General features: G+C 42.1%; 1 protein-coding gene across 1 annotated transcript; it reads left to right on the top strand.

Moving 5' to 3' along the window:
* Positions 1 to 5274: 5274 nt before the first annotated feature.
* Positions 5275 to 19935, top strand: LOC308301870 (charged multivesicular body protein 1b-like). Its single transcript, XM_080746021.1, has 8 exons — positions 5275 to 5358; positions 7594 to 7691; positions 9800 to 9946; positions 16171 to 16239; positions 16449 to 16556; positions 17866 to 17909; positions 18159 to 18231; positions 19878 to 19935. Exons 1-8 carry the CDS (start codon positions 5343 to 5345, stop codon positions 19920 to 19922), a joined length of 600 nt encoding a protein of 199 aa, XP_080602147.1. The 5' UTR covers positions 5275 to 5342; the 3' UTR covers positions 19923 to 19935.
* Positions 19936 to 20479: the final 544 nt, after the last annotated feature.

Here is a 20479-nt window from a genome sequence, read left to right on the forward strand (position 1 = left end):
GCTTTACTTTACGAAAAAACATACAAATCTGAAACTTGGAGATACAAGGTTTCTGCCCGACAGTGACGATATAAACCCAGCTCCTATCAATGAACACAAACTCATCAACACAACATAAGCTCAAGTTATGGCCCATGGCAACCTCCTTTTTCACAGGCAACACATACACAATATTATGCTATAAGAATGTGTTTGACTTCCCTGTCCATCTGTAAAGGAGACGCCAAAGGTGTTTGTTTACCTTAAGGCTTATATAAAACACCCAGAACAATAAACTGATAAATAAATAACCCGCAACGCCTTGTAAACTGTTGTATAGTTGAGTCATCAATCTGGATCTGCCAGCCTGTCTCTTGACAGCCACATTTACAAGGTGGGCTTGGAGTTGTGCCAAAACACCTCACAGGAAGCCACATGCGACAAACAAAGTACACAAAGGTGCTGTGGCAAGAGTCAAAACTCAGGCCCAGACCAGACATAATTGTAGGAAAAAGAGCACTAGCAGACTTGTTTGTGTCTTTTCCCCCCTCCACAGAGGTGTACAGTAATTAAGTACGTTTACTCAAGTACTGTACTTAAAGGGGCACTCCACCACTTTTCAACCTATGTTCATATAATTTTTTTTGTTTTTGTTTTTGTTTTTTTTTCTCAGAGGAGGGCTGTGGGCAGGTCAGAAACCCATCGTCTTGTGACATCATCGATTGCCAATCCAGCTTATAGAAACTGCAGGCTTTCTATTCCTGAAAAGTTGCAATTTTAAAGTGGAAGCCATTGTTCTCGCGATAATAAAAATCTTTTTTTTTTTCAAAAATATTGATTAAAATTTTTTTTTGGAAAATGATGATGTCACAAGACGATGGATTCTGAACTTCACACAGCTCTCCTAGGAGACTTGGACTGAGTAGAAAACATTTTGGATATTTTATCATGAACATTAGTGAGGACCTATTATATATATGAAGACAGGTTGAAAAGTGGTGAACTACTCCTTTAAGTACAGTTTTGAGGTACTTTTACTTTAATGGAGTATTTCCAATTTTCTGCTTCTACTCCTCTAATCTCAGAAGCAAATATTGTACTTTTACTCCACTACAATTATTTGACAACTGTAGTTACTAGTTACATTGTAGAGTTTGATTACTATTACAAAACATACAGTAGGTAGGTCTACCATGCATGCACTTCAAGTCAACCCTGTGTACATTCTGGCCTTTTGAAAACAGCCGGTCTACAAGCGATGCGATGCATTGTGAGCTTGTAGATCAGCTATTTTCAAAAGATTTTTTTACATTTGAAAACTTGAAATGGGACATTCTGCATAACGAGTAGCCTACTTTTACGTTTGGTGCTTTAAGTACATTTTGAGACCAATACTGTTGAATTCCGGACTTACACTTGTAAGTAACAGCTAGAGTATTTCTCTATAGCAGTACTCTTTCCACCACTGCCTGCCTCCACGTAGCATATCCCCACCCCCTCCCCCGCCCATCTTCTGCAAACTTGGAGCAGGAGGAGTGAGTCATCTAGGAGGCGCATCGCGTGCATGCATCGCCTCTCTGTGCAACAACATCCAGCCGTTGGAAACTCAACAAAGACTGGGTCGGACCGTTGGACTGGGGGAAAACACTATAGCAGTGGTTCTGAAACCTTTTTAGGCTGTGACCCCCAAAATAAACATATTTGAACTGCGGACCCTCACCCTGACAAGGAATTACATTTACTGTGACTCCACATAGACCTATAAATATTGTGAAAATAGCAGATCTACATGCTCACAACTTGCGAGGCGTTGTGAGCATGCTGTTTTCACAATGTTCGCCTCTTGCTTACTTAATATTTTACAGTTTGTCCAGTTTGGTATTAAAACGGTCTTGAAAGTCCTTAAATTGTCGATTTATAAATATGCAGACCCTGTATACACATATACTGTGTGTTGGTTTGTTTACCATTGAGTGAGAACAAAAATGACATTGGGCTAATGGGGACCCCATAAAATAATTTGGGGACCCACCCGACCTCAAGTTTGAGAACCACTGCACTATAGCCTAAGTGATGTTTCAAAGTTGCTGATAAAGACAAGTAAATCTATTACAATCATGCTCATTGTTGTTGGACCATTTAAGTTATCTTGAAGATTTATGCAACACAGGCTATCGTGTAGCCTACTTTCAAACCATTTTCAAAACTACACAAATGAAGCTGCAATTGGCAGCGAATGTATAAACTTGCAAGCATCGATCTACCTTGACAAACCGGTCCTTAATTCTACACACAAATGATTCCCCAACGGGCAAAAATGTTGACTACCACGTCCACGAGGCTGTAAACAAATTGTTAAACAACAGTTAAAAAGTCATGCAGTGACTGGTTAAATCATTGGTTCTCAAAGTGGATTCCAGGGACTCTATAACTCTGACAGTGCCTACAAGATGGAACCAAATGAACCCGAAATTTGGTTCCATCTTGTACATTGTCTGTGGGGAGACCTTTTGAAGGTTTCAGAATCACTGGGTGAATTAACAGTCCGTTTTTTTTTAACTGATCATCCTTCATTGACAGAATATACCGCGGGGCTCACCTGTTGCCTTGACATATCGAGGGCGGAGAAACTTTGTCTCCTGGATTCGCGGCGCTGTTAAAAGTCTTCAGTGCAGGTCTATCAGAAGGCTGTCCACAAATGAAGCTTGTCAGCGTGCAGCGTCCTGCATGCGTCGCTCCGGTCTCGGTGTGAAGGATGGCAGTCAGCCGGGGTCATTCGGCTGTGATCGGGGGGTTGTGAGATGCTGCGCACGGGCGCTGTCCGCGGTGCTGAAATGAAGAGTCTCTCCTGAGGAAGTCTCTCTCTCTCTCTCTCTCCCTCCCTCCCTCTCTCTCCGACTCTTGTTTTCTCTCTCTCTACCGCCGGCAACTCGGCGAAGGCAGCGTAACCAGTTTCCATGGCGACCTGCCGTCATCCCGGGTAGAAGGTGGCGCGCGTGTGCGTGCGTGCGCGCTGACAACAACGCTTCATCGCAACCTACCGAATATTCGAGCGGATTCGAGGTCGGTCGTTACCCCGCGATGAGATAAATAGCCTATAAATGGACACTGAAGAATCACAATTACTTAACTAATTAGTTTCAAAATAGCGTGCGTGTCACAAATAAAGTGCTTTTAGGTTATTTACTGCTGATATGATGATGCAGCAATACGCATTATGATTGGTAAAGTATTTGAAAAGTATTACACTCACTCACTCACTGCCTTACAGCCGGGACCCGGGAGGGACATAGGCCTATTATTATGTATTATGTATTATACTTATTATTATTTATTAGGACTATTATTATTATTATTATGATGGGGACAGACAGTATAAATACTTTTTCATTCTTTCTTTCTCTCTCTCTCTCTCTCTCTCTCTCTCTCTCACACACACACACACACACACACACACACACACACACACACACACACACACACACACACACACACACACACACACACACACACACACACACACACACACACACACACACACACAGAGTCATATAGCTTGTCGGTGTGTCCATATACTATAGCAGCTATGAGTCATCCGCTCTGCTCCTGTGACCAAACGCAGCACACACACCCCGTCACCCCCCCCCCCACACACACACACACACACACACCCATTCCTCCACTCTCTCCTCCTCCTCCTCATCATTCATTCATTCTTCATTTTCCATTTAGTCTCCATCTCTCCAACATATTAAAGTCAAGACCAGACACACACACACACACACACACACACACACACACACACACACACACACACACACACACACACACACACACACACACACACACACACACACACACACACACACAAAAGAAGAAACAACGTTCTGCACAATATAGGCTATTAAAGTAGATATACAGGCACGTTAGGTAAATATACTGTATATAAATAAAAAAATAATAAGAAAAGAAAAACCCTAGACTTCGCATTGAGTGAAAGGAGAAATAACACTGCAATCAAAATGAACATTAACAAACTAAAAAGGACACTAAATGGACTTTTTGCAATTTGCTTTAGGCCTACATTTAGCCAAAAGGACTCACTGCAACGTTTTACTGTTGTTTTAGCTACAATATACATAAAGCTCATGAAGGACAAGGTCACTCGTCTACTGCTTTTATAGACAAAAAACTAAATGTCACTATGCTCTAGGCTAGCCTATATAGGCCTACCTAACCTACAGTGGTGTAAGTACATTTAAGAATCGTACTTAAGGACAAGTTTGAGGTATTATTTGTACTTTACTTGAGTATTTCTAATTTCCAATACTTTCACTTCTCCAATCTCGGATCCAAATATTAGGCTACTTTTACTCCACTACAATTATTTGAAAACTTGTTATAGTTAGGCTACTTTGCAGACAAATGATTAGTAATCTGGCTGCGTTTTAATCTGTCCGGAAAAAAAATCGACAGCATTTTTCATTTTTTTTAAAATAATTTCTTATTGTATTGCATTTTTTTCCCATTTCCCCCCCAGAAATATTAAAAATATATGAAAATAGTTATAGAAAACACGGCCAGCTCACATATTAGGAGGGTAGTATAGTCACCAGAAAAAATACGGGTGTTTTATAGTTAAAATGGCGTTCAGTTACAATGGGGAATGGGACCTGGATGAGGAGTGTCTGATAAAATGAATATCAAATATCAAAATATTGAATCAAGCAACTTAAAATGTGTCCAGGGTGATCACAAAAACCTGATTAGACGATAACATGACCAAACGTTTTTGGAAAGTATGTAAGTAAGGTTTTCCACCACTGCTAACCATAGAGTATATACCTACCACAACCACACAATCTATGCAGATTTATTAATAGATGATGTGAACTCGTCTGCTTCAGACGCGCGCCCCCGTTGGTACACCGTGGTAACGCTTTGTGACGTACGAGCACGCTGTCGACGCCGTGACGACAGCGTGACGTCGGCGGAAACTCTCGCCGAAAGAGGAAAGAGGCGAATTGAGTGTTACGCCGGAACTGGTGGCCCATCGAAATATGTGACTCAGCAGCTCGCTTTTAAAAGTTCGGCTTTTTGTTCATTGTAGTTTCGCAGTCAGGTCACATATTCCGGTGGAAAATATGTCATGTTTCTTTTTAATCGCACTGTCACTTGGAAATGTAGCAGTAATTTTCCGTAGCGTCACATATCTCATCTGCTCACCAATCTCGGCATAACGCTGGGTAGAATCTAAACAAACAAGTGTTGGGGCATCTGACAGAAAGGGGTGACTGGACGGTTTGATGTTAATGTTAATCTCATAACCGCCCACAGGTACACAAATAAGACCAACTTTCAACATGTCGGCTATGGAGAGTATCCTTTCGCTTGGGTAATCAAACTAATTGATTGATATGGGTGCTTGTAGCCTAACCATTAGCCAGGAATAGTCATATAATTATCAAGCTATTACCAGTGGTGTAACTAAGTACATTTAATTGGGTACTGTAACTATGTACAATTTTGAGGTATTTGTACTTAACTTGAGTATTTTTCAATACTTATTCACTTCTACTTAGGGTTGCCACCTTTCAGAAATTGAAATAAGGAACACCTCTTCCGGGCACGCGGTGCGTGCGTTCCGTGCGCGTGGCACAGCCGCCGGCCGGCGAAAAAATGCAGTCCCAAACCCATGAAATGCATAGAATAGTTATAACTATAACACACAACATGGTATAACCTATATTGTTTTGCAGTTTGAAGTGGCCAATTGTTTCTAAAATATGAATAAGTTAATTTTGTATGAAATAAAGCAATGAATGATTTGAACCTGGCTCTTGTATTGGGTCACTTGGTGGTCAGTAAAGAGAAGGTAGTCAAGAAACCATTAAGTCATATACTTAAAGTTTAAAGTGCTTTATTAGCAACGAAGATTACAAATGTTTTACTTTAGGCTGAATAGGCTTCACTATAGGCTTCACCTGAGCAACTTTACAGAAATAAGAGCCCAAAATACTTATAATAGTCAGATTTGGCAACACAGCATGGAATTTCTTCCAACCTAGCCCAACACACCCTGTAGACAATAGGGCTTCCGGTGTGTTCCACAATTCCTAGCGGAAGTGCTGCGTTTAACGGACGTTACGTCATGCGATGCGGGTCTGTTTACATTCCCCAGCGAAAAAACTAAAATAGATTGTAGCTCTTAACTCACTCTTAATAGGTGTAACATTGCTTGAATCAATGTTTTTGTTTGTATATTGTTTATTGCGAGCGTAACCGACGGAGCAGGAGACGTAGACCAGATTTTTTCGTGCAGGGAATACGTTTGCAAGAACACCGCACTGTGAAAAAAATACAGCTTCCGGGAAAATTCAGCCCCCCCTCCCAGAACGTCTTCTGCCTTCTATTGTCACCAGGCTTTTCTCTTCGCAGATGAGTAAGCCTGGCTACGCGAGGCTAAGCCCAACATGGCTTATATTATCAGACCTGGCAACTGCATGTTATTTTTCTCCACACACTGTAGGCTCTTTTCTCTTCGGAGATGAGTAAGCCTGGCTACGCAAGGCTACTGTAGGCTAGGTTGCTTGGCAAGCAACCTTCACTGACGCTGTCAAGCCACGGGTTTGTTTCTTCCCACTCGCGTCTGTACCTTTGTAGGCGTCTGTCCTTAGGCGGTGGAGTATTGTCTTCAGACGACATTTTTAAAGCGCGCGGTGTGCGCTGACTGTAACTAGGCAACGGTGATTGACAGCGACATGCAGTGCATAATGCAGACAGGGGCCGGCCGGGCTAGCGAGAGGAGAGGAGAGGAGAGGAGAGGAGAGGAGAGGAGAGAGCGACTGCGAGGCGAGCCGCCTCACCCTCTCCCTCCTTTTGCTGTCTTTTCCTGTGTTTTATTTCATTCATTATTGTTAAATTCTGTGTTGAGGTTTGTGTGACAGACCTTTATGGGGCATTTGGTTAAATACGGAACAAACCGCGTTCCGTATTGGTTCAATACGGAACGCATCTTTTAATTGTCCAATACGGAACGATTCCGTATTATACGGAACGGGTGGCAACCCTACTTCTACTCCACTGCATCCCATTCCCAGCTCCAAATGTCGTACTTTTACTCCACTACAATTATTTGAGTACTTAAGTTACTAGTTACATTGCAGGTATAAATTATAACATTATAAAACATATATGAACCACTTTAGCCCTATTTTATACCTAGGCTATTTGAAAATAGCAGATCTTCAGACGCGTTGTGAGCTTGTAGATCTGCTATTTTGGTACTTTAAGTGTATTTTGATACAAATACTTTTGTACTTTCACTTTTGCTGTGGCAATTCTGTAACAGAGTATTTCTATTTGCATTATTGCTATTTTTACTTAAAATGAGAGTACTTTTTCCACCACTGAATATTACCCTCTCTTATGGCAGTGAAATATTTGACAGCGTGAAAATACTGGTGTCTCGCGTGCAAGACACCAGTCATGTTGCCATACCTTAGCTTTTGCTGAACTGACCCCACTGATAAATTGGCACAGGGCCACCCTTGTTTTTAGGACGTGTCACTCTTCTATATCCCGTTGTGAAAGTCCTTCACCATGACCTCACAGAGCACTTGTTCAACCTCAAGTTCGCCGCCAAGGAGCTCCAGCGCAACTCCAAGAGATGTGACAAAGAGGAGAAGGCAGAGAAGGCCAAGGTCAAGAAGGTAGGACAGTTTGTGCGCACAGGGAGAATCCAGAGTGTTCATTTAACTCTGAGAGTGTACCGGGTCCGTTTGGTTTCATTTGTAGACTCTCAGGAGTTGCAAATGGATAGGTCCATTCAGGGCTGGAATTTCATCATTTTAGGGGCAAGGCCACTTGGCCTTTGGGGTTGTCCATTTTTTGAGGGCACAAAGGCCAAATGCCATGGCAGGAAGGCCATCAAATAAAACAAGATTTTAGTCCATTGCAATAATTAATTGAATTTAAGGGTTACATTTAATATGTAGAATATCTGAAAATAAATAAATGGGTATTTACAATCTGATGCTCAGCCCTGCACAAATCAAAGATACTGGATTTGTTTAGAAATGGGGACTAGAAAGACACTGGTGTCTAAATTAACAAGACAGAGACAGAGGAGAACGTGTTACAGTCAGCTGGGGGCATTAAGGCCACTATGGCCTCAGTTTAAGAGGAAGAGGCTCACACACCTGGCCTGATGAAGACCCATATGGGGTCGAAACGTTGCTAAATAAAACGTACCTGGGAGCTTTAAGACGGTGTGCGAGCCTCTTCCTCTTAAACTGTACGTATTTTTGCTCAGCACCCGGAGAGTTTTTATAAGATGTGCGTGCTACTTGGTTCCCCACTGTGGCCTCAGGAAATTTTTTGGAGGGGCCCAAGGCCAAACTGAGGGGCAACGACGGCCATGGCCTTCATGGCCTCCATGAAATTCCTGCCCTGGGTCCATTTGTACACTCTTGGAGTTAAATCAATGTGACTGTCAGCAGTAATGTAGAGGATTGGTGTTTGACATATGATAGACAGTTGAAGGGAACAGCGAACCAGAAGTAACCAGAGTGGGAGGGGCCTACTCTGTGTCACTTCCATTTTAGATTGGAAATAAATAGTTTTCCCTCAACCTGAAACATTAGCCATGACAGCCATTGATTTTTTTTTGCAAGTTACAACTCTCAGCAGCACTGTCTCTGGTGACCTCACCTCATGGAGTAGCAATATAAAATGATATTATTATTATCATTTGTTTTGGCTTTTTATGGTTTATTTCAGATAGATAGATTGGGTCGTTTTCGAACCAGGGTCAGCTGCAAGAAGCACTACTGTACTAGTCTAGTATAATAGACTTTACTATGGGCTCTTACACTGTGATCCGCCAGGTCACCCCATATAATAGCCTATCTACTATAAAACACATCACTTTGGGGTGCTGTTGGCTACAGCAGTGTTACAACAGTTCAAATGGCCATAACTCAGAGACCATTGCTCTGATCAGCACAATATAGGACTGGATTTAAAGGCAGCTTAGTGGAGTGGTTCCCAAACCTTTCAGGCCGAGACTCAAAAGAGAGTTTTGCCCGGGACCCGAACTACAGTAGTGAAAACAGCAGATCTACAAGCTCGCAAAGCTTGTAGATCGGCTATTTTCACTAATTCTTAAACATTTGTTCTCTAATTTATGGAATTTCTTACATTATTCTTTGATGTATTAATGAAGTTACTTTATTCCTGAAAATCTTAACTTTTGGGGGAATGTTTTTTGGAAATGTTTTGAAATGATAACAATTAAGGGACCCATAAGAATGTGTCCGCGACCCACAAATGGCTCCCGACCCACTGTTTGGGAAACAGTGGCTTAGTGTCCTGAAGACATGTCATTATGTGCAGAAGTACGTCATAGCAGCCCTGTTGCGGCCCACGTAGGCCTGTCACAATTATTACATACTTGTCTAATCGCAATTATTTGACATAATCGTCATAATCGTTTCCATGTTGAAAAAATATATTTTCAAACATTTTATAAAATAGTAGAAAAAGCCAATCTTCAAGTACACGACATGTTGCATCGTGTTGTGAGCTTGTAGATCGGCTATTTCCACTATCAATGTTATTTTTTAAGTATAAAGTTATATGTCAGACATTTCTTTGTATATTTGTGTCCTATCGTGTGTTCCTCCGTCCGCATCATCAGCGCCCACACCCTAGGTGGGGTTGGCGATGCAAAAATGGCATAATCGTGACTCATGACAGCCCTAGGCCCGTGTCAGGTGGACCAGGGAAGTTGACTCTCATCTTGTCTGGTGTCTCTCAGGCCATCCAGAAGGGTGACATGGAGGTGGCCCGGATCCATGCCGAGAACGCCATCCGTCAGAAGAACCAGTCCATTAACTTCCTGAGGATGAGCGCGCGGGTGGACGCCGTGGCCGCCAGGGTTCAGACCGCGGTCACCATGAACCAGGTCAGAGTCACCGCGCCGATGCTCGCGTCACAGCTGTCCCCTGGTGGGAAAAGTACTCACATTTTGTGCTATATCAATACTGCAGTGCAGACATGGTCTGTTAAAAGTAGAAGTCCGGAATTCAAAACCTGCTTGAGTAAAAGTACGAAAGTATTGGTATCAAAATGTACTTAAAGAACCAAAAGTAGAAAGTACTCATTATGCAGAATGTGCCGTTTCACAGGTTTTTGAAATGGGCAAAATGGATATAGGGCATGAAGGGCTGAAGTGGTTAATGCATGTTTTGTAATAATTATCAAAATCTACAAAGTAACTAGTAATTAAAGTTTTCTAATAAATGTAGTGGAGTAAAAACTCTGAGATCTTGTGGAGTAGAAGTAAAAGTACTGAAAATTGGAAATACTCCTGTAAAGTAAAAGTACCTCCAAATTGTACTTAAGTACAGTACTTGAGTACACTAAAGCGTACTTTACACCACTACAGCTGTCCTGTGAGGATTTAACCACTTAAGCCTTTTTTGCTTTACAACAATTTGAACCCTCCCTACTCTGGGACACGTTGTGAGCTTGTAACATATATAGAAAAGATCATGTGTAAACAAACAAGAAAACAAAGCAAAACAAGTCCTTGAAGCTATCTATGATGAAATCTATGATAAAGTTTAATCTGCAATATAATTATTTACACTATGTAGTGCTGCTTCTTCTCTCTCAGCTAAGGGGACATTTTTGGCCTGAAAAATGTTGAAGACCTCTTTGAAATAGTGGTCCACGGGGAACCATCAAAGTGTCTAACATCCACAATGCATGGATGTTACACGTTTCATAGGTGAAACTCTGTTGCCAACCTGTCCCCAACAGCACCATCAGTGTACTCGATAACTTGCCAGTCTTTTTTATGTCACTCCACAGATAACTTGCCAGTCTTTTTTATGTCACTCCACAGATAACTTGCCAGTCTTTTTTATGTCACTCCACACCCACTCAATTTCCTGCTGAGCTCCTCCAAAGCAAGCAGAAGCTCTGTAGCTCCCAGGAACAAACAATGCAATACTTGTTCTGGTGCCATTCTATTGTGTAAACGCTATAAAAACAGCCCACTATTCACTAAATCCACCACACACACCCACAATTACTTATTAAAAAAAGAGATGATATGTTTTGTAGCCATGCTAATTAGTTAGCGTTGGCAGCGCACACAATGAAAGGAATTTTCCTGCCAGGATTTGGTGCATATTTTGCAGACTTTAAAAATGTGCGTGATTGATCATGTTTGGATATCCGTGCATTCTTGCATTAGTTCCACAATTCTTCCCTCGGAATTATTTATCTTGAGTCACAGCCATAGAATTCTAATCTAATTATGGCCACAACGACTCGATGTGGTTGGTCGGTGTACAAGCAAAGCATTGAATGAATGAATGAAACACTAGCGTTGCCAGCCATTATGATGTTGGCCAGTTACTGAGAGAAGAATGATGAAAGACTTAAGTGCTACCTGGAGGCTGGAGGCCTGCGCTCAACGCGGTCAGAGAACCCACAACACCATGCCCCTTTGCTCTTGTGTTTTTCTCCTAGCTACTGTTTGCTGAAAAAAGTTCTTACGAGACTATTACGGTATACTACATACAGCCTTCATAAAACATTTGTGTCCAGCTATCTCAGTTGGTAGAGAGTAAGTACTGGTAGCTGATACTGTATGTTGGCTCCACCTCAGCAATCCTTCTCCCAGGGGTCCAGCTCATATAAAAGGAGCTTGAAACCCTCGTTCTCTGCCAATACTGACAACAAGCCACTCCAAGCTACTTATTTATAAAACTATTTTAACCACTTTAAACCTGGCATCCCTATTATGGGCTGGCAATTTGTATTAGTATTATTTGTATTAGTATTCTTTTTTAACTAGAAAGATGCAATTGGAAATGGCAAGTATGGTATGGTTGCCATGACGCGAGTCATGTCCCATTCAAGTCAATGAAGAAAATGAATTCACTAATAAATTAATGGCCATATATGGAGATCTCTTTGTCAATCCTTGTCCCTTTTATGCCCATATATGGAGATCTCTGATGTCATCAACATTAAGCCCATATCTTGGAATGCCCATATGGACATACTGTGTCAGCCTCATGTGGTCTATGATGTCAGACATATCTCTGATATCTGTCAGACATCTATAATATGATCATATTTCAAAAACGTTTATAACTTTTAATTAAAGTCAATGGAGAAAATGAATTCACAAATACATGTATATAAATTAAACTACAGTATATAACGTATCTCTTAGCAAAATGCACCCCGACTTGTCCCGATGAAGACGTTGACATATGGCCCAAGTACGTGCCACCAAAACTGTGGGAGGAGTGGCGCTGCAAAAAAAGGTTTATCTGGATGGAAGTCTGATTGCCCTGCACTAATTATTTCAAAAATAACAAAAATTGCTGATGTACAAGCTTGTAGTACAAAAAAGTATATAGGCATTATGTGGTTATGCACTTTTCAGCTTCTTTCACCTTCTGTGTATCCTTGAAGCCCTAATTGAGAAGCGACAGCGGGCGGTGAGGGTTGTTATCCTCTAGTCTAGTGTAAAAGGCGTGTCACAGCCAGAACATAGTTTGTTACTACTGTAGGTGAATGTTTTGTGTTTCTTACCAGAAAGCAGCCGCATTGGGCTGTGGCATTAATAGAGTTAGGTTTGGGTCTCCAGAGGGTGATGGCTCAGTGAAATGCAATCTCTCGCCTTGCCTGCAATACGTAACATTAGAGAAAGTTTACCATTTCTGAAAAATTACAAGTGAAATCCTCTGAGGAAGGGGTGAAAATGACTCACTGCAAACCGCAGCTTCCGTAGGGTAAGAACTAAGTATGAAACATCATTACGGAGTTAATGATGCTTGACCCTCCTTGTGCACGATGGCCCTTTTGTTGATTTACATAATTATCATGCACGATTCTATTAAAAAAGAAAAAACCCTAGGACACTTAAATGGACTTTCTTGTCTTTGTTTTGAAGATTAGCATGTATGTAATATGCTATTTGTGTGATGCCTAGAACACACACAGTCACACACACACACGCACACACTTGCACACACAGTGCATAGAGGCTTGCATGTGTGGAAGTACTAGTCATAAACGGATGAAAGCTAAACCGGACATCCACAGGTTTAATTGTATTACTGCACGAGTCACCTGAAAATAAAGACAGGTTCATGGGTGACGTATGCCCGAACCGGGCTGCCATAAAGATCAATTCAATTTCAAATGATTCATATTAAAGTTCAGAGTTTTACAGTCTGGCGTGCTAACCGTATGTCTTACTTAGAATGCCATGGTTGTGTTTTAATGCAGAGTTTCACAGTAGATCAAATTAGATGCTACTTTATTGCTCCCAGAGGGAACTCTAGGATGAGTCATACAATGGTCAACATCATTCAGAGTACATAAGACTACTCAGGAAGTAGAGTCGTTTCCTGGCCTGTTGTACAGTATATGTTTACAGTTTATTGTCCAGATGATGCAACCCAATGTACTTGTATGAGGGTGGTGCAGGTTGACAGTCAGATGCCATGATGGTCTTTAAACCAGGGGTCTTCGACCCCCTAGGGGGTCCTCAGAGTTACTACAGGGGGGCCGCCAAATCTTTGTGATAGGCTCAATCATTTAAATGAACAACTTGAATCCTCACATCCCTATTCTGAGGAGAACTTTAGCCAAAAATAGCAGATCTACAAGCTCTCAACGCCTCGCAGCGCGAGGCATTGAGAGGTTGTAGATCGGCTATCCTGCACTCTGCTCTTGCTCAGCAGCATAATTTCTATTTGTTATTATACATGACGTTTGGGGCTCTCTGGACCTGCATCAAGAGTGTTTTCTCTCCTTTTGAAAATGTTGGAAACTCTTTGGACATTTTTGCCTATAACGACATGCTCCAAATAGTTGAACTTTGGTAGATCATTGGGTTAAGTTGGTTTTATAGCTCTCTGGGTATACGTCCAAATATAAGATAAATGCAAACACTTAATTAATGAATACCTGGCAGTGGATGTGTTAATGATCAATCAATCAATTGTGTTTGGGCTTGGATCAGTGGAACTAGCGCAGTATACTTTATGTTCCTATTTGGTATCACAAAGAAAACCTTTTTTAAAAAGCTTTTAAAGAAAGAATATCCTGACTTTGTTCACATTCATGTTAAATCATCAATCATTAAAATCTTAGAGGTTTGCCAATTATTCGGGGGCCCACTGGCAATACCCTCGGAACCCACCAGTGGTCCCCAGCCCACAGGTTGAGAATCAGTGAGATTTTACCAAAGTTACACAAACCTTTTTTTCCCCCAAGTTGCTTTAATCGGATAACTGTTCCATAATTCTATATTAGTTTGCTCCTCACTTCAGTAGATAGACTTTCTTATAAAGACGCCTACAGTTAGTGAAATAAAATCTAATAATGTACAGTGAATATTCGAGAGCAATGAAATTGTATAGCCTAAAAGAATATTAGGGACATGGAAGAAAACGGATGCATTACATACTCTTAATTATAATATTATGAAACCTTTGAAAAATGTTTGAAAAAAAGCAGATCTCCTGGCAGGCAGCTACAGTTAGAGCAAGGGGTATCAACCCTTTCTGGAATAGGCCCTACTCAAAAGTGTACTTTTAAAATCAAGTACTCCAGTACTTTAACTCAAGTACAGATTTCACTGAGCAACTTGCACTTGAGTAGTTGAGTAATATTAGACCAGCTGTATCTATACTTTGACTCAAGTGCTGGAGTCGAGTACTTTGTCCACCACTGATTAGGAACGGTGGACAGCAAGCACCCAGCTGCAGCCGTAAGAACAGTGTGCCACTGTCAGGACCATGTCCCTACTTGTCTTTTGGCGTGGGACGAAAGTAAACCCACGTGAACACTACGAGAACTTGCAAACTCCATACAGAAAAGGCCCTAGTCTGGTTCAAACTAGGGCATTAACGACTTGTGATTCTTGCAAGTCGACTCGACTCAGTAAAAAGTTGAGTTGAAGTCGACTTTATTGTTTGATGACGTCATTATCAAACGATTGGGGGGGGGTTCAAAACCCGAAAATTACTTGAATAGAATAGTCTAAAGTGATCCTTTCTCCCTTAATTAGGCTTTTGTTTTGATGTTAATATTATAGATTAGTTAATTAATGGCTGAGTGAAAACTCCCCGTGCTAGTGTACTTCATTTCATTGACAAAACACAGTTAGAAAAGGAGAGAATCCTGTCCTTGACAATAAGCAATCCTACTGTTTGAATGCTGCACACGCACACATGGAGCAAAAATAACGATAGAAAAATACAAAAAATGATTTTTCTTATTTTATTTTTTTCTCAGCTTTTGACTTTGGGAGTCGGTGGGAGTCGACTTGTGTAATGAAGTCGACTGAGTCGACTTGTCGACTTTTTGGTTAATGCCCTAGTAGTTCAAACCCACATCCTGTTCCTGTGAGGCAACAGTGCTAACCACTGAGCCAACCAAGTAACAATGTCCTTCAAATCCAATGATGGATTTGACCAGGAGGCCCTACAGTGTCAGACAGTCCCAGCCTACATAGAGCTGGGTAGACAGCTTGGTAGACATGGAGAGAAAAAGAGGAACAGGTGACACCTAGTGGCCATACAAGAAAACTGACTTTGAATCTCTTCATTTTAATATTGTCACCAAAGTACATCATATTGTCTATTGAATTTGAAGTGAAATGATAAGAAATGCATGAATTAGTCACATTTTTCTCAATTGAATTGACGTGAACTCTATAATAGTATCCAACTTCTATTTATTTGTATGCCAGTTATCCAGATGTTTACAGAGGCTATGCTATTTAGACAGACACTATGTTTGATGTCTGTCCTAGCTACTTTGTAGCACTTAATTGTTTTCTTAGCACTCTATTTATTGAACAGCTTACTGTGTTGTTTGTTGAGTAGGGTTCATGGCATGCCTCTTTTTAAGTAGTAGGAAAATTGAGTGCATCACTTAATTGCTTCCTTGACAAAAAATACAAATAAAAAATGATCAAAATGGTGAGCTAGTAGATCTGCTATTTGTGCTATTTTTGAAACATTTGGAAAACGTTCACCTATCACCCTGAAAACATGCCCAAAATAGGGACACCAGGTTTATTTTTTTATTTTAATTTTTTTAAGGTAGACAAGTGGTACAAAGCTGAAAAAGATTGTTGTTTTTCAGGTCACCAAGTCTATGGCTGGAGTGGTGAAATCTATGGATTCTACACTGAAGAACATGAACCTGGAGAAGGTACAACACATGCACGCACGCACACTGTAGCTAAACAGACGATCTACAAGCGTGTGGTCATAACCGATCTACAATCTTGTAGATCAGCCATTTCCACTGAATGTTCCCTACTTTTGCAGAATGCTCACTGAGAGTTCCTTTCGGTTAACGCTGGTCTTTGGAAGGGGTCAGAAGTACATTGTTGACAACCTCTATATGTATTTGTGCAGATCTCTGCTTTGATGGACAAGTTTGAGAACCAGTTTGAGACCCTGGACGTGCAGACGGCCCAGATGGAAGACACCATGGGCAACACCACCACCCTCACCACACCACAGGTAACCTTCTGGTAGTACCTCCACCCTCACCACACCACAGGTAACCTTCTGGTAGTACCTCCACCCTCACAACACCACAGGTAACCTTCTGGTAGTACCTCCACTCTCACAACACCACAGGTAACCTTCTGGTAGTACCTCCACCCTCACAACACCACAGGTAACCGTCTGGTAGTACCTCCACCCTCACCACACCACAGGTAACCTTCTGGTAGTACCTCCACCCTCACCACACCACAGGTAACCTTCTGGTAGTACCTCCACCCTGAAACCACACCACAGGTAACCTTCTGGTAGTAGCTCCACCCGCCTCACCACACCACAGTTAACCTTCTGGTAGTACCTCCACCCGCCTCACCACACCACAGTTAACCTTCTGGTAGTACCTCCACCCTCACCACACCACAGGTAACCTTCTGGTAGTACCTCCACCCTGAAACCACACCACAGGTAACCTTCTGGTAGTAGCTCCACCCGCCTCACCACACCACAGTTAACCTTCTGGTAGTACCTCCACCCGCCTCACCACACCACAGTTAACCTTCTGGTAGTACCTCCACTCTCACAACACCACAGGTAACCTTCTGGTAGTACCTCCACCCTCACAACACCACAGGTAACCGTCTGGTAGTACCTCCACCCTCACCACACCACAGGTAACCTTCTGGTAGTACCTCCACCCTCACCACACCACAGGTAACCTTCTGGTAGTACCTCCACCCTGAAACCACACCACAGGTAACCTTCTGGTAGTAGCTCCACCCGCCTCACCACACCACAGTTAACCTTCTGGTAGTACCTCCACCCGCCTCACCACACCACAGTTAACCTTCTGGTAGTACCTCCACCCTCACCACACCACAGGTAACCTTCTCCTGGTACAAGGTTCCCACGGTCATGACATTTCTGGAAATATTTTGAAATTAGAGAAATCTTTTTCCAGTACTGGAAAGGTAGTTCCAGTACTTCTCCTGGTAGTACCTCCACCCTGAAACCACACCACAGGTAACCTACTGGTAGTTCCTAGCATTTGTACTTCCACGTTATCCACATTGAGTGCACTTCCGCAAACCGGAAGTGCAAACCGCTAACTTGTTTCAGGTTTTAGGACTATAAACTTCGGCACTCTATAAGAAAGGAAGCAAAACACATGAACCACAACATACAGTACACAGGTGCACACGTCCATGATGTAAGACGTAAGAGGTCAGACAGCCCAAGAAGAAAGTCAAGTATCACACCAGTTAAAGTAAATCAACCAGAGGTCCAAGTGTCTGTATTGACTGGTTTGTGTTTGTGTGTTGCACAGAATGAAGTGGACACATTGATGCACGAAATGGCGGATGAAGCTGGGTACGTGACACCCGCACACACACACACACACACACACACACACACACACACACACACACACACACACACACACACACACACAATAACAGTAACACAATTAATACAGTTAAAACTAGCTCCATTATTATTAGTTACCTAGTTATCAGTTATGTACCATCTATGAACAGCTGGTACAGTGTTGGTTTGGAAAGAAAACAGAGTGACATGCTGAATGAAATGCTGAAACGTTGGTGTGTATTCTGTTGTCAGGTTGGATCTCAACATGGAGCTTCCTGAGGGTCAGAAAGGCTCAGTGGCTTCCAGTGTAGCCTCCACAGAACAGGTAACACACGCACGCACACACACACACACACATAACACACGCACGCACGCACACTCATACGCATACACATACATACATTACATTTCCCCCTCCATACTTTTTTCTTCTTTCTAATGCCAAAGATAGCAAATCTACAAGCTAAGCTCACACGTGTCACGATGCAATGTTTTGTGAGCTTGTAGAGTAGTATTTTCACTGTCGTACGTCCAAGTACAGTATGAATCTGGCTTAAGCCCCTGCTGTATGTCAATTTGACTACTGTAATGCACTATATTTGGGTTTCAGCCAACGGAATATAGAAAGACTGTTACAAAACGCAAATTCCAGGCTTTTTGACACCAAGAGAAGTGGGCACATTACACCACTGTTACCTGTGAGTTTAGAATTGATTTACAGATTATCCTTCTTTTAAAGCCCTGAATGGTCAGGCTCCTGCCTACATTTGTGATCTTTTAATTCCCTGTGAGCCTGGTCGCACCCTGATATCCTCCAACAGGGCCCTACTAATGGTACCAAAGTCAGGGTGACCGGGCTATTGCTGTGTGGTAGGCAAACTTGGTGTCCTCTTTTAAATCCTTTCTAAAAACTCATCTTATCTTTTAAAACTTATCCTAACCTTGGATTTAAAACATTTTTATTATCTGTTTTGACTGTAGTGAACTTTGTAACTTGTTTTTGAAAGGTGCTAACTGGCAACTGCTATAACAGTTATTGTAATACAATAATAATTTGTGACAAATAATAAATAAAGCACAGTGTAAAACTTTCAGTAAAAAGCAACCAGGGACAGAGGTTGTCGTGCATTAGCCTTTGGCTAGAAACCCTCTGCAATACATCTGTTTTCATGCATTGTCCAAACAAAGTTCCGGTGGAGTAATTAGGAGAAGAATCATTCCATTAGTCTTGTGTCAAAGACAGTGATGTTCATAGAGCCCTGTGTCCAGCATCTCCGGCGCATAATTTTAAGAAAGGACGCATCAAACAAACCATTGCGGCGCCCACCTGACACATACTACTTTATCCTGCTATGTTATGAACTAATTCGCTGCCTCTCCCTACTACAGCGAGTGTCAGCGAGCCCACCTCCCCCCTCCCTCTCTGCTGGCTTTGTGTGTTTATAGTTCGACGAGCGGCCATGTTGCGCACTGAAACGCTCACGTGCCGTGGCCCGCGACACGTTGTACGGGTGCATCCCGCCACTCCGACATGTCTCCTTTCCGACATGTCTCCATTCCGACACTAACCCTATCTCTAACCCTAACCCATGTCGCCACTCCGACAATAAGAAGTCAGTTTCGGAGTGGCGACATGTCGGAAGGGAGAGAGACTCGTTCTCTCACCGTTCTTTTCGGTGACACGAGCATAAATCTGACTTCAAACTTGAATGAATAATTTGAAGGGAATCCCGCTTAAAGAGGTTTTTAATGTTGGGTCGCCAAAGTAATTGAACTGATCAAAGTCAGTGGTTCTCAAAGTGGATTCCAGGGACTTTATGGGGGCCTAAATTGACACATATAAGACTCTAACTCTGACAGTATACAAATGGAACCAAACAGACCTGTTGAGTTAAGGGAGACCATGATTTGTAAATCTAAGTGATCTTAGGTGTGATGGTCTTACCTGTGTTGTGTTTTGTGTGTGGTCAGGATGAACTTTCTCAGAGGCTAGCCAGACTGAGGGACCAGGTGTAGATGATGAAGAGAGGCACACCAGGAGGAGGAGGAGGAGGAGGAGGAGGAATCTCATGGAAATGATTGGTAACAGATTATAAAGAGGAGATCAATGAACCAAGTGCCAGGAGTCTGTAGGATACAACAATGTAACCTCCTTGCTATGATACTGAATTTGATCCCCTATCTCAAGAGGAGATCCCCTCTCTCACGAGGAGATCTCCTCTCATGAAGAATCCCTCGCTCTCTCCCTTTGAGTTTCAGGTTTGTTTCTTTTCATAGGAACAGTATTTAGAGTACTGTTGACCAGGGGTCTTCAACGGGGGGTCCGGGTCCCCTAGGGGATCCTCAGAGTTACCACATCTTTGTGTGATAAATTATTTTAAATGAACAACTTGAACCCTTGCATCCCTATTCTGAGGAGAATTCTAGCCAAAAATCTACAACCTCTCAACCTCGCAACGCCTCGGCTATTTTTGGCAAATAGGTTTAGTATAGAGGTAAAACAAAAAGAACAGACCAAGTACAGAGTGAAAGGTCAAATGTACTAAGTATCGACGATACATGTGTTTAAATGT

The sequence above is a fragment of the Nannobrachium achirus genome (genome assembly GCF_963921795.1).
Source record: "Nannobrachium achirus genome assembly, chromosome: 17".
NCBI lineage: Eukaryota > Metazoa > Chordata > Actinopteri > Myctophiformes > Myctophidae > Nannobrachium > Nannobrachium achirus.